The sequence below is a fragment of the Apostichopus japonicus genome, chromosome 17 (assembly GCF_037975245.1).
Source record: "Apostichopus japonicus isolate 1M-3 chromosome 17, ASM3797524v1, whole genome shotgun sequence".
NCBI classification, from domain to species: Eukaryota; Metazoa; Echinodermata; class Holothuroidea; order Aspidochirotida; family Stichopodidae; genus Apostichopus; species Apostichopus japonicus.
In genome coordinates this window covers 14,787,130-14,810,733 of record NC_092577.1, presented here as the reverse complement: position 1 = coordinate 14,810,733, position 23,604 = coordinate 14,787,130, and the positions used below count along the sequence as shown (strand labels likewise).

At 37.7% G+C, this 23,604-nt stretch overlaps 2 protein-coding genes across 4 annotated transcripts in view; one reads left to right on the top strand and one right to left on the bottom strand.

The window, feature by feature from the left end:
* The window catches only part of LOC139984044 (methyltransferase N6AMT1-like), a 49,289-nt gene that overhangs the window by 3,451 nt on the left and 22,234 nt on the right, over positions 1-23,604 (bottom strand). For 2 of the 3 annotated variants that reach the window (XM_071997695.1, XM_071997693.1), the window contains exons 2-5: positions 6,176-6,330; positions 4,090-4,176; positions 3,352-3,526; positions 945-1,086 (exon numbers count right to left, since the gene is read on the bottom strand). In XM_071997695.1, coding sequence (XP_071853796.1) covers positions 945-1,086; positions 3,352-3,526; positions 4,090-4,176; positions 6,176-6,327 — 556 coding nt within the window. In that variant the 5' untranslated portion in view covers positions 6,328-6,330. Of the gene's footprint in view, positions 1-944; positions 1,087-3,351; positions 3,527-4,089; positions 4,177-6,175; positions 6,331-7,789; positions 7,931-23,604 lie in introns of those variants that run through there. The other variant, XM_071997694.1, reaches the window with a different exon arrangement.
* Positions 6,346-23,604, top strand: part of LOC139984042 (fibrinogen-like protein A) — a 65,415-nt gene continuing 48,156 nt past the window's right edge. The window contains exon 1 of the mRNA XM_071997692.1: positions 6,346-7,377. The gene's annotated coding sequence lies outside the window, so the exon portion shown is untranslated. The remainder of the gene's footprint in view (positions 7,378-23,604) is intronic.

The window sequence follows — 23,604 nt, the reverse complement described above, 5'->3', positions numbered from 1 at the left end:
ACTATGTGAACACAGAACAGATGATGTGAGTGACTGAGTGTGAGTGAAATAGTGTACATGTAACAGATGTGGATGAGCACTGCTATGTGAACACAGTACAGATGATATGAGTGACTGAGTGTGAGTGAAATAGTGAACATGTAACAGATGTGGATGAGCACTGCTATGTAAACACAGAACAGATCATGTTAGTGACTGAGTGTGAGTGAAATAGTGAATATGTAATAGATGTGGATGAGCACTACTATGTGAACACAGAACAGATGATGTGAGTGACTGAGTGTGAGTGAAATAGTGTACATGTAACAGATGTACGTGAGCACTGCTATATGAACACAGAACAGATCATGTTAGTGACTGAGTGTGAGTGAAATAGTGAATATGTAATAGATGTGGATGAGCACTACTATGTGAACACAGAACAGATGATGTGAGTGACTGAGTGTGAGTGAAATAGTGTACATGTAACAGATGTACATGAGCACTGCTAAGTGAACACAGAACAGATCATGTTAGTGACTGAGTGTGAGTGAAATAGTGTACATGTAACAGATGTACGTGAGCACTGCTATGTGAACACAGAACAGATCATGTTAGTGACTGAGTAACATGTAACATGTAACAGATGTGGATGAGCACTGCTATATGAACACAGCACAGATGATGTGAGTGAAATAGAGAACAGTCGAAAGGGTGAGTGATACTTGTTATGTGAATGCTGACCAGGTGACATGAGTGTGAGCAACTTTGATATCAATAAATTTGAAAACCATTTTGTTCTATTAACACTACCTGACAAGTCAGTCTTGACCACTCAGTAACACAAAGGCTAGGATGGATGACATAAGCTAGGATGGATGATGTTAGCAAAACTCATCTCGAAAGTACCTAATGTTTCTGTCTGTCTCTTTGTGACTTTAGTCAAATTGTCCTTAAGGACTTACCAGGTTTGTTTTCTTTTATAGTTATTAAATAAAAGACTCCAGATGGTGACAAGAGACGGTGGACGTCTGAGATGAGCCGGTCAGTAACTTGTCGGCCATTGACTCCTCCGGCCCATGAGGATGGCAATCCTGGACACCTGACCTGAATGAAAACGAGGAAAAATGTAACCTGTAAGGATCCGTCTACCCGATGAATGAAAGTAACTATTTGAATCTGGCATGCTATTCTTGCAAATATTAACGATATTTAATGTGAGAGTGAAATTGCTCAGACTAAGTTCCTCTCCTCCAATTCTTCACCAAAAGAATGTTGAAAGGATCGTCCGAGAATATGTTGGTAACGACCAATGAGAGAACAGCATATACACCGCATCCTGGTGAAATTTGCAAGCAGTAGGTTTTCAAGTTATTTGATAGTTGAAACTGCCAAGCGGGGTATGTAAGTGGACTTGAAGCAAACACGAGTGATATAACAAATGCACATTGTGAGCAAAATGTTCAGGTTTTCCTTATTTTTGTACTTAATTATTTTTAACTTTGGATTGGACAGGGTTCCCAACTGTGCTTTAAATAGATGATGTGAAGCTACCCACACCGCAATGACTCTTATGTATTAACATACAAAATAATAGATGAAGTGAAGCTACCTACACCGCAATGACTTTTGTGTATTAACATACAAAATAATAGATGAAGTGAAGCTACCTACACCGCAATGACTCTTGTGTATTAACATACAAAATACTAGATGATGTGAAGCTACCTACACCGCAATGACTGTGTATTAACATACAAAATAATAGATGAAGTGAAGCTACCTACACCGCAATGACTCTTGTGTATTAACATACAAAATAATAGATGAAGTGAAGCTACCTACACCGCAATGACTCTTGTGTATTAACATACAAAATAATATATATCCCCAGTTAATATAAGTTATGAATAAAAAATATTAAACAAATTTGTCAGTGTGCATCTATGACATCATACCTGTTTGCTTTAAGTTCACATTTAGTACTAAACATGCCAACTTCTAAATATGTTAACGATACATCTGTGATTGTATGCAACTCTTACTGGGATTCTCAGAATATGTTGTTCTTACTTCTTCAGCCAAATATACAGTTTACTCTTGACTATCAGTTTAACAAGTTCAATCTTATACATTGACTGTTCATATCAGAATAAAAACAATTCACAACAAAATTAGTTAATTCCAAGATATTTGACATTTAACAACTAATACACGATTGAAATGAAACGTTTTTATGGCAAATAAAGTAAACAACAGTGTCTAAAAAATGTAATTCAAAATGTAGTTTAAAAAAAACTGCTTTCTAAGAGGAAATAAGAAACAATGATGTAGTACCTATTGACAATGGAACTACAGAACAGATGCAAGATCATTGACTAAGATTTAACATTTTCCTTTTTCTAGTCACAAAACTCTGATGTACATTGATAATTCTGACTTTCTTTGTAGAAATTCCTTTTGATAAATTATGCAAACTTTAAAGGCTCATTATTTACTCCATTATAAATATGAACAAACCCCATCCTTAACTCTTCACTTCTCTTTGGTATTAGAACTAATCGATCCCTAACTCTTCACTTCTCTTTGGTATTAGAACTAACCGATCCCTAACTCTTCACTTCTCTAGGTATTAGAACTAACCGATCCCTAACTCTTCACTTATCTTTGGTATCAGAACTAACCGATCCCTAACTCTTCACTTCTCTTTGGTATTAGAACTAATCGATCCCTAACTCTTCACTTCTCTTTGGTATTAGAACTAACCGATCCCTAACTCTTCACTTCTCTTTGGTATCAGAACTAACCGATCCCTAACTCTTCACTTCTCTTTGGTATTAGAACTAACCGATCCCTAACTCTTCACTTCTCTTGGTATTAGAACTAACCGATCCCTAACTCTTCACTTCTCTTTGGTATTAGAACTAACCGATCCCTAACTCTTCACTTTTATTTGGTATTAGAACTAACCGATCCCTAACTCTTCACTTCTCTTTGGTATTTGAACTAACCAATCCCTAACTCTTCACTACTATTTGGTATTACTGTGAATAACAATAACCAAACAATATTTTGGCCTATTAACAAACACAATGGTCAGTTCAAAATTTTAATCGCACTCATGTGCAGGCGGGATGTACTAGGTCTATTGAGCAATGTCAATGCAACCTTCAGTACAAGCACAGTGAACTTGTGCTTAACTCAGTACAGCCCGGTACAATAAAATGATTCACTCTGCTTGATATTTGCGAGAAGTGTCCTTTGTACGGCTCGCTTTCCCGGCCACCCATGATGTGGTTTTTCTCCCATGATGATGCAACATCATTTATAGAGAGGGTTAAAGTTTGCCCCTTCTCCCCTAAACTTAATTACCTCCTCTGGTGGTGTGACTACATATGGAGGGTTGAAGACCAGAACATCAATCTTCCCTTCGATCCTGGGTTGTAGGTTAGTCAGGAGGTCAGAGGTTACAGCTTCTACCTGTGCCTTGTTCTGGTCAGCTGTTTTCACGGTACTTGAAGTTGCTCTATGGTTGCTATCCACAGCTCTGCGAGAAATAAACACCAGAAAATCAAACTTTAGACAGTTCCGGTCATAAGAGAGAAACACCACTTCACAATTAAAGTTGCTTAGTATTAACAGCTCTGTAAGAGATACACAGCACACACAATCAAAGTTGCTTTAAATTGACAGTTTATGTAAGTAATTCACAATACACAATTCAAGTTAAATGCAGACAGCTCTGTAAGAAATTCACACCATTACACAACTGAAGTTGATAAATATTTATAGTTTTGTAAGAACTACGCACCATCACACAATTTAAGTTGTTTAATACTTACAGGTCTGTATGAAATACCCACCATCACACAAATTAAGATTGCATATTATTTCACAGCTCTATAAAAAATACAGATCTACAGTACCAATACATAATTTAATTTGAGATTGGGGGAGGTCATATATACAAGGGTTTTAACCTGATTACAATAGATCCAATTTCGTGGGACAACAATTGATAGGCTCTGTTTTTCACAAGCCAATCCATTTCGGCTGTTAACATTTTCTCAATAGCTTGTAGTATATGTTTAATACTGTATGTCTACTTACAAACAAACACATTGTGAGGAGAGTAATTTCTTCAAGAATGTGATGACGATCCCTGACCCGCATCCTACCTCCACACAGATGAGAGGTCTGTGAAGAAATACACGATGAACGAAACAAATATGTAAAATTAAAAGGAAACATTTAGCTTGATATTCTGAAAGTATTAAATTAAGTTTTCTGTTTGCCTTTGAACTTAAGCTAAATTACTGTTTGATATGTTAACCTAGATTATTCAGCCACTTTCATTTTCAACCTCAGATGTCTTCAAGGTATTTTCTAAAGAATTCTAGGTTTATAATTGGTATAGAATTACAGCACTGACTGATAATATTTGCGCTTGAAATAATAAGCAAAAAGAGTGATGTAGAAATTAATTTTGTACCCTACTGTATACAAGAAGTAACTGTATAATAAAACAGTTTTAAGAGTTACAATTAGAAATTACTCTTACCTATCATAGTATGGTGATAAATTTCTTAAAGTTGAGTAAACACAGTCTAAATTTGTCAATTATTCTAGTTTAGAATTGAAGTCAAAGTAGTGGACAAATTCGCAGCCTTCAGTACGAGCATAGATCACTTGTGATGGAAGTGTATAAATGTTGAGTGATTTCAAACCTTCATTTTCTGATATCCTATCTTTTTAATTATTTTCTGTTTGAAGGCCAAATGAAAACTGTTGTAATCACCCTTGGTGGCAAGTTTAAACAAAGGTACTTAAAGGATGCCACTAGATGGCAGTTTGTAAGAATTAAATACAGTAAGTTGTTCATAAGTGTCACCTGGTGGCATGTTAGAGAGGGTTGTGGTCAAGTGGTTAAGGCAATGGACTGGAGATCTAAGGATTGCAAGTTACATTCCTGGCAAGATCATTATGTTGTTTCCTTGGGGAAGGCGATTAAACTCACTTCACCCAGGCGTAGAGATGGGGACCTGTGAGGTACCATGTAATATAGATGCGTGTGCTGGTGTGTGGCTGCACCCTATGAGAATCCCCCGGGGGACTTGTAGCTGTGGTGTGCTTGTAGTGTCCCAGGAGGGATTGTTTGAAGTGTGCACACTTTGGTGTGTTGGTGTGATAAGTTACCAATGACCAGGCGTTAAGTTGTGAAGGTTTCTCTTAGGTCAAACCTATTTTGTTTTCTAATGTTTAGTTGTTCCTTCTATATGCTGTTAAGTTTGTTTCTTTACATTGTAGTGTTTAGGGGTGATTACACCTACAGTATAAGTCTTCCAAGCTCTTTGTAATCATTCCCCAAGTCTCATGTTGTCATTGTCTGATTGTATATTGTCTGTATTCTGTTAAAGATGACAAAGGCTGAAATATAGTTTCATGAAATTTGAAAGGAAAGTCGTATGAGGGGACGTTGGCCTTGAACAAGAGTACAAACCGTAGACTGTAACGTTTTAACTTTTAAGCCAGTCGAGAACTGAACAGCTATGGGCTGGCATTATCATTACAAATGACCAATTTACACAAATTTATAATTAGAAACTGTCCGCTTCGTAGGTGAAACTTCAAACTAGTAATCAGATAGAGTGTTGTATTTACTGCAGATGCCAAAAGGGGAAATGAAGTTATAATAGGTGTATGCCACTAGGCAGAATTTCAAACAATCACATGATAAGGGTACTGGATACTTAATCTAGGTGCCTGAAGGTGGCATCATGATTAAACACAATGAATTAAATTCCTTAGACCTGGGCCATTATTTGGAACTTAAAACACTAACAGATACGGTAAGGGTATACACTGTGTATACTGTATCTATGTTTATATACGAAATTGTAGTCAGTGAAAAAACTTCACTATATATACATTTGGCTAAATGGGTGGCATTTTAAACAATCAAACAGTTAAATAGGTTTGTCTTTGGGGGAACGGCCAACCTAATCAAATAAGTCCGATACTTGTTAGTGCCACTGGATGCCACATTTTTCTAGTTACAATCCTATGTATAAGAGCTAAAAAGTGCCACTAGATAAACATCTCAAGGCAATGAAGGGTACATTCAGTTGCCACCAGACCACATGTGTGACTTAGGACTCATATGATGGGTTCAATTGAATCAGTTTTACAATTTTACCTCAAAGAATTTAAAGATTCTGCTTCCTGCTCCAGAGCATCCAGGAGAAGAAAGGAGTCTTCAGCCGGTTCGTAAACATCTTGAAAATCATTCTCAGAGAGATGAGAAAAGTCCGGAGTGGGAAATAACTGAGACACTTCCTGATTCATCATCTCCTAGAAGATAAAAGGAAAAGCAATCTCTTTGTTAATGGAACAAATGATTAAGAGAGCGTGGTGGCCAATTGGCTAAGGTGTCAGACTCGTGATCCAAGGATTGCTGGTTTCATTTCCTGCCTAAATCATTACCATGCTTTATCTCACTTGCCTCTCTCCACCCAGGGGTTTAATGGGTTCCTGTGAGGTAACTTGTCATTGCACGCAGTATATAACTGCTGCCGACTGGAGGGGTTGTCTCTGGGACAGGTTATCATTGACCAGGGGTAATATAACATCTGTAGAGTGCTCTGAGACCTATCGCTGGTGAAAAGCGCTATATAAAAAGCAAATATTATTATTACATTAAGAAGATGAAAGGACAAAAAACTAGTATTAAAGGTAAAAGATAGACGTGTGACATTTCTTCCTGAAGTGTCCATGTTTGAATTGTTCCCGATGAATCATAGAATAAAATAGGTATCTAGTTTCAATTATTTCCCAGAGATAGGATGCCAACAATAGCTCATTTTTAACCCTATCCAAGTGATGATCTTTGATTGAACTCTGGTTTAACTACCCCTAGTTGTAAGTTTGCGACGATTGTTCACAAAATTATGTGGCAGGGGTGTAAAAGTCGCACTGGTGTACGTAACGTGTCTGACCACTTTCTCAAATACTGAGGTGTGAAGCCATTAATAATCACGAACGAAGATCTTTCAAAAACGTTGAAATAACAGTATAACTAAAGCCCAGTTCACAATCAAGTCTCATATAACTAGGAATGCCAAAACACTTCTCAGTTTCAACAACACTGAAACAAGCAAGTTTGAAAAGTTCAAGAGAATCTGGTTTCTGGATAGGATATGAACTGTGGGAACCTGACCTGATCCAGGTACTAACTAGAGCTCACCAAAAGGCACAGTACCTCACCCCAGATTTATCAATTGAACAAGTACATCGCAATGAATGAACCTACAGTATTTGGTGCCAAAAGTTAGGCGCATTCTGTCCCAGATCTCCCCAGCAAGGTTGAAAACATTCTGCAGCATTTTTAACCTACAGTAGGTATGTACAGGTACATGGATTTTTCAAAATGAAGTGTCTCTACCGGTCACCAATAATGTGACCTAGGCTACTGTACAGAAAGGTGTTACCAATAAACAGGTTAGGATAGAAGGACAGCCTCACTAAGGTACAGTAGGGGAAGTTATTGCTGATCAGTTCGATAGCGTGTGAGGTCTCCCCACTCTCCCGACAATATTCTGAATATTGTAGCCTACCTTTCTATAGTACATGACTACATGTTGGTGGCAACACAAACTAAAATCTTATCTATTTTATATTTTGGCTAGCCTATTAGTATTGAGTTAAGTTTAGATCTGTTTAAGGCCTAGCCTAGGCCAACGGTGCAAAGCCTAGACAAAAATACACAAACGATCACATAGTCAAATTGAACATAAGAAAGTAGAGTTCTCACGCCACTACAAAATAAGTCCGCATGACAATTTTACTGCTTCCCTAGCGAAACGCGTACGACTGCTCACAGAAGTGGTGTTTTCGTGGAACTAGGCCTAGTTCAAACCATGCCTATCGAGCCCAACGAGGTAAATGAATCTGGAGAAACTATCACACAGTAAATACGCGCGTACGCGCGTACCGTATGAGGGTGACGGTGTCACAGAGTGTTAGCACCAATCAAAATAGATTTTAGAAAAGCTTTGAGTTTCAGCCAATCGCTGCCAAGCACCCGAAATCAACATGGCTGCGCCCATAGATGAAAACATACTTGATGGATCTCTGTACAGTATTTGTATTATGCATTGGAAACATAGTGGAGAAGAATGGGGACTTCCATTCCGACAAGCGTGTATAGTTCAGATGAAGAAGCTATTTATTACTCTCAGTAAATCGCTTTTGGAAGTGATTTAGAAGTTCGATGTAGCGTACAGTACACGTCATACTACTACCAGTACTACGCCTAGTCCAAGTACTGTAGTAGTAGTAGGCCTACGGTCTTACTTAGTACTAGTATTAGTAATAGCAATATGGTGGACTCATATTAATTGACGCACTTAAGTTTAGGATTTGATCAACGATGTCTAGCAAGGAAAAATCCAAATCACTCAACTGCATCTGTTTTTCATGTGTGTAGTTCCTCAGAAATGTCATGATCTCATAATATTAAATAAAGGTTCTTTCCTTGCACCGTACAATTTAGCAGAATTTGACCACAAAATGTCTGCCATGTCAAGTTCTTTCGTAATCATACCCCTAAATTGACACATTCGTCGAAAAGCTAACTATAATGTAGGCCTTAGTATACATCCATTGATTTTGGATGCTATTTGCTATATTTGAAGGTGCATCAATTATGAGGGTGCGTCAATTATGAAGTTTTGCTATACTACTAGTACTACTAGTGTTGTAATTTTGATATAAGCGTTACTGTTTCTATTAGCCTTACTTACTGTAGGCCTGTACATGTAATAAGTATGCTGTTAACTGTAGTGTCATTGTCACCACCATTTACATTCGTATTTGAATAATTAATACTACTTATAATTAGTTTTGTACTGTTGGGTCCAAATGGGGGGGGGGGAGTTGTGCCTTCCCAAAGGCGATTTCGCAAAGTGTTTACTTTTAATCCATTGTTTGTCCTGTGTACACCGTCCAACAATTTGCAGCTTATTGTCTGCAATCTTGGAAAAGATTACCAAGTACTCATTCCACATGTTATTCAACACTTTGGCTGCATGTTTGTCATGGACTTTTGTTGATGACTTTGTAAGCCTTACAAGTTTGTTATGACTTTGTAAGCTGCAGTGATTGAAAATCCTTGTTTTTGAAAATGTGTTAAGCTGTTTGTATGAAATTGTGACAGTTGATTAGCATGAGATATTTATAAGAGAAGCTCTTATGTCATTCAAAAGCATGTGGTCAAATAATCAAGAACATGCAGTCCAATATTAGCTTTAGCAGCACAAAATTTGAACCCATCATTGTGGTCTTCATCATCAGTTCTAATGCTGTTGGTCATTGGCCATTTCATACTCATAGTTAAAGGTGAATGAGACTACATTTCACAAAGGAATCCTAGTAAATAAAGGGTGACCAAAGATCATTTATGATAAAATACTGGAGGTTTGCCAGACCAATGACTATCCAGTCTTGCCTTTAATTTTCAAAAGATGGTACGTACTACTCTAACAGAACCCTCTCTCAGGCAGTAGATTGTAAGGGACAATAACAAGGTCAATAAAGTATAGTACTAACAGTATGGTATACCTAAAGGAAGTTGTAGCCTAGCCATCCCACATATTGATTAAAATACCATGGAATGTAATGCACAAGCCTCTTGGAAGGCTAAATTTTCTGGCCCTTGAGCCCTATACTCAGTTTGTAACATAGCCAGACATAGAAGTAGCCTAGGCCTAGTCCTAAATTCATGCATTGTTATCCATATTGGGCAGTGTGTCGTCGTACTCCAAAGATTTAAACCCATAGGCGTAGGAGCTGGGGGGCTGCAACCACCTCTAACCAAAAAATTTTTTGAAAATCTGGGCAATATGCTGAGATTGTTCGGGCACCTACTGAAAGAAGAATAATTTGCAATGTGTTTTTCAATGGTTAAACTGATATTATTATTATCGTTATTATTGTTACGAGTTCCCCAATAATTATAACCAATATGGAAGGGTGATAACACGGAAAATATAACCAAAATTTCAACATCTTAGAGTGCATATCATATAGGCATTCATCAGTTAAAGCCATGTGATGTAATAACCGATGAATGCCTACATATATGATACACACATTAAGATGTTGCTTTATTTTTGGGCAAGTCGTTACAGCCCCCCCCTCCCAAAATCAAATTAGTCTCCTACGCCTATGTTTACACCAAAATGTGTATTGGACATTGCTCTGCCATCCCAAACACAAATTTTGTGATGTGCCAACAATGTACAGTGAGGCCTAGGCTACCCCAATACTGAAACTACCAACATGGACAATGAGTTATAACCTAACCTGTAGGCAAGTACTAAAATTATGTAAAACAGGGACGACTTCCCCCATTTCTAACACACTTGTGAAATCTTGCTCAAAATCGCACAGCTGATTAGCACATGTTTTCTTAAGAGGGATATTGGGTTAAGGTTAGGGGATAGACGTTTTATTTGAATTCCGTAACAGACGTTACTTTCCTACCTTAAAGTGTTTATTTCCTTTCATATGATTTAGAAGAGGATACTAATGTATTTATATCACTCATTACTTAGTTGTCTCTACACAAGTACTGCACCTCTATATACTGAGCTAGACATGACTGGTAACCTTTGACACTGCCACAGGTGTAGACTTGTTAAGGTATAGCGTATCCTCATTATACCATCCAAAAGTGCAAGATGTACTGTGAAATTGTCCAGATTTCTATCCTTTTTTTCTGAGGGATTTTACATTGGAGCCGTTTTCCTTTGGGTTTTTTTTTCAAAGGACCCGGTTCAAACCATTTTAGTTTGAGCACCAGTTGCAAAAAATTGCTCCCAGGGCATTTACCTGCTACCTACATCCTTCATTTTGTATGTACTGTACATGCTCTTATTGTGACACTATTTTCGCCCACTCAAGGTTAATTTAGTGTGCACTCAACACCTTATTATATTGCGGCCATTTGATTGGTCAATTGCTCGTCGATTGCATGCAAAATCCGCTCTATTGCACTCTAGTAAATAGAACCATCTGTTATACTTTTTGGATAGCACTTTTTTCAATGGTAAGAGAGCAGAGAAACCTTTCTGTTCAAAACAATCTGTTGCATGAGTGCATTTTACATCCAATTATATCCAAATTTGAAGGTGTTGTATAAAAATTCCTTGAAAGATGAAATTTGTTCCATTCAACTCGGCTGCTATATGCTATATCTGTCCCTAAACTTGGTCAAATCTGTGTCAGAAATTGTGATAGTGTGAGTCTTTAACACCTTTTGTATACATGCTATGTGAATGACAAACTTTAGGATCCTTTCCACTTAAATGTGGTGGATTACCAAATGTACCTTGTTCAAAGTCACTTGCCATTTAAGGTCAGTGAAAGTTAAATAAATTTGGTGAAATACGTGTAAATTGCAAAAACTGTGTCCTGCCAAAGCAAGCTCCAAGTAAGCTTGTACTTGATGCTCTTCAGGTATCTTGATCATAATGAGAATATGATCCCATTGGTTTTGGTGGAGGTCAAAGGTCCTCCAAGTTTGCATTGGGCATATAAGTCCAAAAATCTAGACTTAACAAAGAAACCTAAGCTGAGCTTATATACTTGATTGGAGTATTCTTCATAGTAAAGTTTATCTTAAATGATATTTATTTTGGTTGAGGTGACATGTCCCAATAGGTCAATATAGGGTATATACTTAAACAGCAAAATACTGCTGAAGAGCCAACTTCATTTCGGCTCATATTTTGTACTGTTGTGATTCATTGAGTCTTTATTTATATGTACATTTTTCTATTTTTCAAGGATGCAATATTTGAGCAACATCCAGTCAAAGCCTTGGTGTCTTCTATACCTCTCTCTACACAAACTATTACATTGGTATTATCTTTTTTCACTGTTGCAGATCACAAAAGACAGTGACTGGCTAGGTGGAAATATGTGCTCACAACCTTCAGACAACTTAACCAAAAGATTTGTTCAGTTCAGCCTGCTGCAGTCGGTTATCAACTAAAGTCAATGTAAGTTGTACATTTTGCCTAATGTTAAGAATTAAGTACCTCTAACATTAGCTCTTGCACTGAAATCAATCAAGAGAGGGCGTTGTGGTTAAGGCAGTGGACTTGTGATCTAAGGATTACAGGTTCGAGTCCTGACCAGATCATTGCATTGTGTCCTTGGGCAAGGCGCTTTATCTCCATTGCCTCTCTTCACCCAGGTGTATAAATGGGGACTTGTGAGGTAACTTGTAAATATAGTTGTGTGCGCCGGTTTGTGGCTGCACCCTATGGGAAGTCCTCCGGGGGACACGTGGTTGTGGTGCACTGTGGTGCCCCAGGAGAGATTGATTGAGCTGTGCACACTTTGGTGTGTAGGTGGGACAAGTTACCAATGACCAGGGTTAAGTTGTAAAAGTCGTGTGAAAGGGCCTTGGCCCTGTACAAGACTGTAAACCTAAAATAATAAAAAATAATAATAATAATAGCAAATAGCTGGAATTTCTGGTGCCCCGTTTTTAAGGTGTAATTTTCAAGGTGTAATCTTCTTTTGTCTGCTACCAATATTAGAAATGATGGTGGTGGCCTTTCTTCTTTGGGTGGTCTAATAGGCCGTTCCCACGAACGCAGGCCCGATTCACCCTTGATCGACCTATCGAGGGGAGGCAAGGTAAATTGCTCCACTCTTTTTATGTATGGGAATGGGGCTAGCCCGAGCTTGATCAAGCCTCTCATGAGAGGTGGGGTAAGAACTGCTTAGCCCAGGTAAACGTTGACAAATGTAAAGAAACTATTGCCTTGGGGTGTAAAGTTACGATGGATTTTTTTCAGTTGTAGTGTCCCCCGCTTGCTTATTTCAGTATCGACATAAGCTGTTTTGTATCTTCTAAACTTAGTTGAGTGTACAAATGACCAATGCAGTGAGAATGAAGGAATTACGTAAGGCATAGCTGAGTAGTACACTGTCTTGAAGACGTCCAGATAATCGGCAAAGCCCATTATTATTATTAACGATATTTCCTGTACGACATGTCGCAGGAGACTAAGCAAAGCATGTGTTCGACAATGAGGTAACAAAGGTTTTGCCATGAAGACCGTAAAAGCGTTCAGTCTACACGCCATGACTTCTTTGACGCAATACTAGCAAAATTCACTGATAGTGGAATTTCTTATTGGCAGCTTGCTAAGATTTTCTTTACATCAATGTCAAGTAAAATGATACGGTATAAAACAGGAGCAGACTTCGAGTTGCAACAAAACCATTGGCAGAATGTCTCGAGCCCAAGCAATTTGTGTTACGGGTCAAATATTTCTTTTGGGTAAAGTGTGCAAACATTTTTTTCCAGAGTTGTTGGAACAATGTTATGAACACAAAGTCGGCATATCTGCTAGAGTAACACTATTATTTTAGGTTTCCATTTATTTCCTTCCAGTTTTATTGAAGGATTTGTTTACGAGACCCATGGACAAGTCGTACCACCCAAAATATTGCTTTTCAGACAGACCAATGATTTCCTTGCGCATTGACTTTTTCAAAGCTGGTAAACGTTGGCTGTATCGGGAAAGTTCCGATTGAAAATACTACGTGTGCGCTGCTTGGATGATGTATGCACATGCCGGAAACACTCACTGACTCGCTGCTCGTATTCTCTGATGGAGTAATATATTACATTGTGTAACTATATTCTCCGCAATATCGTGGATTTTCCCCAATTTTTTAGTTTTGTCACAGTCTGTACCATGAAATGTTTTGGACATTTTCACCGAACACGTAGTCACACCAATACAATGAAGGCCTAATCCTTTGCCCACACTTGCAATCTTTAAAAATTTCTTTTGACAGTTAAGTTTTAATTACAGTCATGGGCAGAAATCATATGCTATGCTGATCACATTGAATACACCCTTAAAACCATGCCATTATAATGAACAGAAGAACAGTTTCTATAAATTGATACTGAGAATATGTTTAGTACAAAGTAGCGATATATTTCCCGCGAACCCGGTTTAGACTTTTCCCAAGGTTTCCAATCATGCATCTATGCCTGGAGTTAACTCGTTGAAACGCGGGTTCAAATTGCAGGGCTTATCTGCGGTTTTAATTTTAGCTCTACCTATGCTTGAAGCAAGCCTCCATTCGTTGGAACTGCCTATGAGATTCTCTCCTAATTGATGATGATGTCCACACATTTCTTATGAGGATTGAAAACACTGTTGGATCTGTCAATGAGAGTAATTGTTTTAGGTAGTGCTATGTGTTTTGATCAAGTTGAATTAAGGTTGGTATTCATGTATCAGTATTATTACAAACCCATGATTCTGAGTCCAGGAAGTAGTGTTTTAGCCCGGGATGCAAAACCATCAAATTGCTTGGTTCACCATACCTAACTTTTTATTAGAGAAACAAACCACGAGACCACACACTTACAACTAGGCCTATGCAAAACAACATCTTTGTTGCTCTCTTTTAAAAAAAAACACACCTTCTTCTGAAAGAACCAACTTTTCTTGCAAGACTGCTGTTGATTGAGATTTTCATGCTAAACATAGTCAATGATGCTTTACCAAATATCCTGTGACTTGATTGTCTAATAGTCCCTTATCAATTTTCTGCAGACATTGTTGCATCTGTAGTGCCCAAGGAGCACAACATATGCAACTTCTTGTAAAGTTGTAACGTAGGCATAACTCATATTTGGTATAGATGTACCTCATCAAACATTAGAAACATATTGCTTTGGTCGAAGGCAATGGCCATTTAGAGGCAATGGAGGCTTAATTATGAAAATCTTGTGAACACGATATCTCATGAAGGAAAGCTTGGATTCATCTCATACTTCGTATGTTGGTGGACTCTGGTGTAGCAGCATCCCAAATATCGAGATTGCAAAGGATGCAAAACACGTCTGCTCGAATCGTCGATAGGGCGAACATGTTTACCACCATCACTCCTATACCTGGAAGAACTACATTGGTTACCAATGAGACTCTGTTTTGACTATGAAATCCTCATTTTGGTTTATCGTGCCATTAAAACTGGTACCCCAAGCTACCTTAATGTTCTCTTACATCACCAAGCTACATCAGCAAGTAAAATACGTTTGCATTATCAATTCAACTTCAGGTTCCAATGTCACGTACAAGATCTTTCGGTGACCATAGCTTTCTAAATGCTGCACTACATTTATGGAATTCCCTCCTGGTTGAGATTAGGTCTTTAGATTCTATTATTCAATTCAAGCACTGTCATAAAACTTTTCATTTCTCTCAACACTATTACTTTTTGCACATTCAGCACCTGTAGAGCACATTTAACAACTTTGTTGAAGTCTGTGCTTTATATGACAAGTTATTATTATTGTTATTATTATTATTATTATTACAAGAAGAATATGGTTTTGGTGGAGGTCAAATGTCATTAAGGATCACCAGAGGTCAAACTGGGGCTATCACACAGTTGTGGAGGATGGATTTACAAGTCCCTCAAAAATTGTGTTATTGCCATGTTCAACATAATGAATTGATCAAACCCACATCTACATTTTTCATACATTTTGCACTCAAAATTATTATTGCAATAATTTCTGTGTCGGCAAAACATGGTGTATTACTACATTTAATATTTTCACTATGTTTATCATTGTGATGGTGTATTGTTTGTCTGATGCAGCATTTGCTGGGACACATATGCGTCATTCTTACGTTTAAAATTTTCATGAGAGAGCCAGCCAGCAGTTTTCGTTCATAAAATTTTATCTTAAATCTTTCCAAATCTGTTAATCAGACAAGACAGGATGTGCATCTGTATGGGTGACCCATACAGTAGAGTGTGCAGCATGCCCGGTGGGCACTTACAATGTATATGTCCTTAATAGCTTGTCAATCTGCAGGATTAAATTTTGGTTTTTCATACACTGTTTGAACCCAGCCTTACACTGTTGTTGTTAAGAAATGATTCCAGACCTTTGTCATTACTGGATAAAATCTTCTGAGAAATTCTAATTTCCAGTTATTTCTCCCACAAAAAAAAAACCTTATTTTTTATGAATAATAATCTTACTTTTTATTTCCCTATATGCTGTCATCAGGTGGTGGAAATAGATGCAAGTCATAGCATTTCCTCCAGAAGGTGAAGGTACCAAGGTTTTATGTTCAGGGAAGATGAATCAAAGTGAGATTTTTATGATATTTATATTTGGTTGTCTGCATAAGATTGATCGAGTGTGCAATATTGGGTTGACAATATCATGAAACAGTGGTAGTCAAAGCCATTGTAATTCCTGTGCAGCTGTGATCCGGGTTTGGACAGTTGGTCAGTTTGGCTTCATATAGGACAAAGTGATGAAAGTCAACTCTTTTGTGGTCAATTAATCGCATAGCTCTTCTTGCGATTACTGCGATAACTCGGATAATCGTTATGACATCATCACTGCAATTTATACATTGCAGAAATACATTCAAAACAAATCTTTTCCATGGTTCACTATTTTAAATGTCTTGATGTGTGATGTCTAAATCATGTTTAAACATCTACCAAACGAAAAATGTGAGCAACTTTCAATCTATTTAACATTGCTTAAAATCCTTCATTGCCAAAATATTTGAATGAATCTACTTGGCTATGACAACTACTAGCAATAATAAAAGAAAACATGCAAACAATGAATAGATGTAACACCTTGTAGCCGTGTGATGATTAGTTTTTTCTGTAGAAGGACGATCTAGGCTAGGCTCTAGCCTAACTCGAAAGCAGGCACAAATGTTGCACATTGTAATTAAACTTCACCGCAATCGACACACTCGATCAGACATCTGATAAATGTGATCCAGTCCAGTAATGTAGTTATTGTAGACACACTGTATTTGAACAAATGAAAAAAATACTCTGGCTGGCAATCGTAAAAGTTTTATAACTTACAAATTTAAATTTGCGATTATGTGCAATGATCAAATATAGCTAAGTCTGAATGTTGCACTGCAGAAAACGCATAGGTTTTGAGCGCGATTAATTGAACTTCCAAAGTGTAATCGTTACTTCTGGCTATTAATCGATTACATTTATAAGCACTAATAGGGGGGGGGGGTCTGCACGATATTCATAAGGTCCACTATTCATAAGGGTAATTGTTCATAAGGTTCGTTATTCATAACATGCATTTTTTTTTATAAACGGTTCGCTATTCATAATGGAAGTAAAGGTTTGTTATTCATAATAAAAAGGGATCATAATTCATAAGGTTCGGTATTCGTAATGGAAACAAATATTATTCATAATCGATCAAAGGGTTTGTAATCCACAATGTGAAAAAAGGTTTGTTATTCATAATAGGAGATAAGTGCGCATACAAGTGCAAAAGATGTCCTCCATTTTCGCAGACACCTTTAGTGTTCAACCAGTGGCCTCAACAGCAGACTTTTTATTCGGGGGGGGGGACCGGGGGGCACAACAGTCCCATGGAGGGCACCACCAGATGGTGGCGGATGCATAATTTTGCAGAGAATATGAGCAACACACTATCAAGACCATGCTTCAACCTACCTCCTGCAGCAAAACCTACATTTTCGACATATTCCTTTAGGCCAGTCCTCTCTCCTGTTCAAATAAGCGTCCAGGCGTTCCAAAATGAACCAATAACTTAGTGTTCGAATAAGCGTCCGGGCGTTAAAAAAAAGGAGAAAAGTGTTCAGAATCTTAACACTAGCGTTCAAAATATGATTCAAACACCAAGACGCCTACCGTTACATTCAGATGTTGAACGCCTGAATTTTCAGTTAATAAGCCCTGCACTATTAGGTGCATTAAAATATGGGGTCCTAAGTGTTTGCTTAGTCTGTCTCATATATTCCATGCCTATATGTACTAAATTTGGGTGGTCATAACTTTTGAACCGGAAATGCTATGGGGTTGTACTTTGAATATGTTGGTAGCCTCTCAGGTACTGTATCTATTGTGCAACAAATTTCAGGGTCAAAGCTCAACATTTAGAAAAAGACATATTCCTCAGCCCACCAAAAATGAAATATGATCAGATTCTCTTAAGGGTCACTATAGTATTTTCTAAGAGGGAGGGTCAGGTGGGGATCGGTGGTGGGGTGGTCTAGGGTAGGGCCCAACCCCACATAAACACCAACCCCGACACCCCATTCAGGGCCCGTCTCTAAAAAAAAAAAAATATACAAACTTGTACGCTCCTTAACCACGAACCCTTTGTCTTATTATGAATAAGGAGCCTTTTTCACCATGATAAAAACCGAACGCTTTTACCAATTACGAACAACGAACATTTTTTTTCATTATGAATAACAAACCTTATGAATAATGAACCTTTTTGCTCATTATTAATAATGAACCTCATGAACAATGAACCTTATGGATGATGACCCTTATGAACAATGAACCTTATGAATATAGAACCATATGAATATCGGGCTGTCACCCTAATAGGACACCCATTGATGGACTAATATTAGCATGTGTGCACTGTTGTTTTCTTGGAGGCCAAATATCCATTTAATTTAGCATGGGTCAAAGGTTTCCAATCTTGTAGAATAGGAGCTTTCACATCTATTTTAACTGGTATGTTGATTTTCCACATTGAAAGCAAAAAAACTGTAGGGTTGCTTCCATGTCAGCAGTCATAATAGGAGAAAACATGTAAAATACAATTTGAAGAACAGCAAAATGGACATTTAATCTTTCTTTTTTTTTCTTGCTTAACTGCATTTAATAATGTAATATTTTGATACTGCACGTCATAATTATATCAGAACTTAAGAAATATTTAATGTTGCCTCATAAAAATTTCAATTTAGTTTTGCATTCTGCTTTTGTTTGTCCCTTTGCTTAATATCCACCAGTGAGTCAAAATCAAGATACTATCTGAAGGTGGCACTACTCATTACTGTTTTTATCTTGTTTCATTTGTCTTTGATAACATCCATTTTCTTATGTTTCAGCCAGGTGCCTATTCTATGAATATGGGATGATGTCACAACCAAAATCATTGGGAATGAAAGTAAAGCTGCACACAAAGACACAAAAAAATATTTTGCATGGTTCTATGACTGGTCTATGGAAGTTACCATCATGATAAATTACAGTATTTCCATGGTGGATGCTTAGTATGAATCGAGACGTTTGGAGCAAAATGTTGTTATTCCTCATTAAAGGAGTGGCACCTGGTTAATGGAGAGCAAGCACAGTATATGTAAAATACTGGTGTAAGTCTGAGCAATGGGATATTCAAAAGACTCTCCCATATTGGAGTGTAACTTTTAGCTCAAACCAGCTACAGTATGCCACTTGATGTATTGTGACTCAGCATCTTCACTGAAGTAACTACTGAATGGGTGGTGTGAAACCACTCATAGCACTGCAACTGTATGACAGCACTTTGGCTAAGCCATCCTTTACCAACTGTAAAGCCTGCAGTCCTGTGTTTGAGGCAAGTGGGATTGCTTGACAGATTGAACTATTGCAGTAATGTAGACAGCTCAAAATTGGCAAATCACAATTAGCTTCCTACAGTTCTTGTGTTAACATGAAATAGTTAACCATCAAGGTGGTAGGTTTGTTCACAATACTATGCTAGGATGTCACCATTTATGTATTTATGAATTCTATTACACTATGACTTTTTCTTTCAGCTTAACACATGGTACTTTAATATGAGTAAAGTAGAGCCTTGTTTTTATGAAACCTGCAGCATTTCATTACATTCAGGGTTTGCAAATCACTCAATCTTTTTTTATATATTCCCAGTTTGAAGTGGTAACTTATCAGTATTCAAAAGGAACGAAAATTTTGTGTTAGAACTTCATCATTTGAGTGTGATTTTAATGGATTAGGGGTATACATTCAACCATGTTTGTTTAAGTGCTCTGGGAACTCTTTGTTTGGTAAACTTTTGTGAATGTTGGATGCAAGTTTTGCTCAGTGTTGTTGGCTACATCATGTCACCATGAATTGAAGAAGTTAGGGAGGTCACTTAATAGCTATCAAAGTCCCACTGTACATTTGAAGTAGAGACAAACTTAAGAACTCTTAGCTATAGAAGCTTACAACCACAGCTTGTAATTGATGTGTTTCATATCTGAAAGTTCTTTCAAAGTTTATATGAGTGTAAAGATTCCACCACCAGGAATCTTTTCCATTCTTCATACACACCAGGGTCATGATTGCAACCACAAACTTTCCTCTGGCTACTAGAAATGTTAATCCTCTCAGTTTAGTCAATGGGTCGGTGTTTGTTCAATCATTTGTTGGCAACAATATCTGACATTATATGAGGAGAAGTGCAATAATTCCACCATGGCAGTGGGCACAACATTGCTGTCTTAAGTGTGCAAAACTGCTCTTTTTGCAAAACTGGCAAATACTCACACAAAATACAAGACATCATATTCATATTTTTTATGCATATTGTGTTGAAACTTTTTATCTCTTCATTCTATTTATGTCAAGAGACATGTTCAAGGGCATACGAACCTCATAGAGAAAGTTTCATGAGTGCAGTAGTAGCAGAAAGACATGACAGTAATCACACAGGGACTGATTTGGCTGGACAGTCGAAGTGTACAAATGACAGTACTTATAGTAAAATTTTTGTTGGTACTTTTTTATGTTGCCATCATAATTATCACATTTCTGCCATCTAATCACACAGTTAATGAAGAAGAAGTTTGATTCAAGTGACTAATAATTAAAAAGCATCGTTAAAAATAACTATTAAATGTTAAATAAAAACTCTATAGAAATATGCCCTTCGCAAATCACAGGTACCAAATGTTCTGGTATATATATTAACAGATCTGGTAAGTCAAAGAAGGTTTTTTTTCATTGTGAAAAGGTTTGTTGTGGAATGGAATAGGGATTCAGGGTACATGTTATGCTATTTTCTGAACATTGCAATAAATGAACTCAACCATTGTTTGTCAAACATTCTGTGGTTTCAGTCAGTCTTGACAGTCAATTGACATTTCCTTGCTGTCAAGTCAGTATGCAAAGACCTGTTCGTTTAATTAGCAAGAAATTGTTACATTGTGCCTGGATCAAATACAACAGCAACCACAATTCATGTGCATTTGTGAATGGCATTTAGTAGTTTTTGACACTACCTTGCCATGCCAAATGTATCTTGGAAATACCAAAGCTGGTGGTGCTTCAGTTTGACAAACTCCTTGCATGTAAATTCTCACTTTCATTTTCATTTGTTAGGAAGTTTGTATGCTTTGTGTCTGCTTATATCTCCAGAGCAATTCGCCTGCACATTACTATGGTTGAATACATCACATTAAATTGGCTGTTCTACTGCGATCTAGTTGCTGGGAAAAGCAGCAATATGATACATCACAGCCTATTTGTGCTTAATAAATTTAATATTTGAATCTTTTGAGGCTGTAGCTTGGTGCTTTCAATAAACTCATGTCGCAATTAAAAATGGTATTTAATTGTTATTTCATGAACTTTTATTCACAGATGAATGGAAATCTCATTTCTTGACATGTTCATTATAAGTGAAGAGACCGATTGATGTAAAATTAAGTAGATGACCCAAATAGCATGTGATGCTATCACATTATTTGAACTATGTCACAAGGGTATTGCATTCTTTGAACATGGTAACCAATAAACCATGATGCTTTCACAATGAATATTCAGATAAGGTGACAAACAAAACAGTCTGCTGCTATCAGAACTCCATATTAATTTGTTTGGAGTGCTAAATTGGATTAAGGGGAAAGATACCACGGAATTAACAACAAGGACATTCACAGAGGTGTTAGCAGGATTAGGGTTAGGTCATATACGGATTCATTTCTGACCTCGACCTTAATGTTGAACTCTCGAGACCTACACTATATTTAAGTAAATTTCATGCTGAATCGATCTAGCTATGTTTCGAGTTTGTAGGAGGTCGGCAAGAAGTGTAATTAATATTTTAATTATTTATAATTAATCTTGACATTTAGTACCAGCTAGTTCCCCACAATTCATCATTTAGGGTGGGTTACTCCCCAGGGAGGGGATTGATATTCCGGGATGGTGGGCACATACGTTCGGTCTACCATACCAACTACCCCCAGGGTGTCCCCGACTCCCCTTATATACCCCCTCACCGACTTTAGCCAAAAAATGCAGTAGTACTCATATACTACTAAAATGTAGATTTACTGGAAGGTAGGCAAACTAGGGGTTGTTTTAGAATTTGCTATGTTTACCCTAGGGACCTGCAATTTGGAGGGCTGGTAGGGGTACCCTTTTTCGACCAGAAGTCGCGCTGGACAAAACTGGCAGCAAGGTCAAAGTAACCCTCAGGTGAACTCTAGAGACGTGAAACATTAAACCCTGTAAAATACATACCAGATGTAGGATCGAGTTCATGTTCACGGTCGATGAGACACACCTACAAGTTTCATCCTGTTTTGGAAAGGGGACACACTAGCGGTTTTATCCTGAAAAGATGGCCGTCATCAGCCTACCACAGGGCTCGTGGAAACGGTAGAATATGTTAACAAAACAATATTGAATGCGATGGACGTGAATGATGAACTCTAGGGACTGGGTTGGTCCGGGGTCCTAACTGTGCTAAAACTTGAACCGTAGAGACGTGCGCATTAATGGGGGGTACGGTCTACTCTCAACACCGAGAGTCGTCTCCGGGGGGTATTTAGAGTCGATTAATTCGAATCCGACCTCGATTTTGGTATCGCGACCCGTCCTGATGAGATACGGGGGGGGGGGGGACGATTTTGCGCATCTTCATCGGTGCATAACGCGCGCATACAGTGATCGATCGAGAAAAAACCTGCACCACGGGGTTTGTCGGGGCTGTAGTATTTTTAGAAATTTAAACAGAATTATTTGAAAGAAATGGATATAAAAATTAATATGGTAGACGGAATGGTCGAAAAAATAAAAATAGAGGGCGCCCTAGGGTCAAGATTGAATGTCGGCGCACATCGAGGTCACATTCGCTACCAACTGCAACCATCAGACCTCCGGAAGTATTTTTAATAACGATTTCTAATTCCAACGACCCACGTCCCTCAAGTTCAACACTCACGTCCCTAAAATTCACTCACACGTCCCTCGAGTTCACTCACACGCCCCTAGAGTTCAACCATTTTTTAGAGAATAGAGACATCATTTATGAATTTAATTTCTGACCTCGACCTTAATGTTGAACTCTTTAGACCTACTTCATATTTAACTAAATTTCATGGTGAATCGATTTAGCTATGTTTCGAGTTCGTAGAAGGTCAGAAAGAGGTTTTAATTAATGTTTTAATTAATTATAATTAATCTCGACATGTAGTATCAATTAGTTCCCCACAAATCATCTTTTAGGGTGGGTTTCTCCCCAGGTAGGGAATTGATATTTCGAGATGGTGGGTACATACGTTCGGTCTACCATACCAAATACCCCAAGGGTGTCCCCGACTCCCCTTATACCCCCCTCATCGACTTTAGCCAAAAAATGCAATAGTACTCATATACTACTAAAGTGTCGTTTACTAGAAGGTAGGCAAACTAGGGGTTGCTTTAGAATTTGCTATGTTTATTCTAGGGATTTGAAATTTGGAG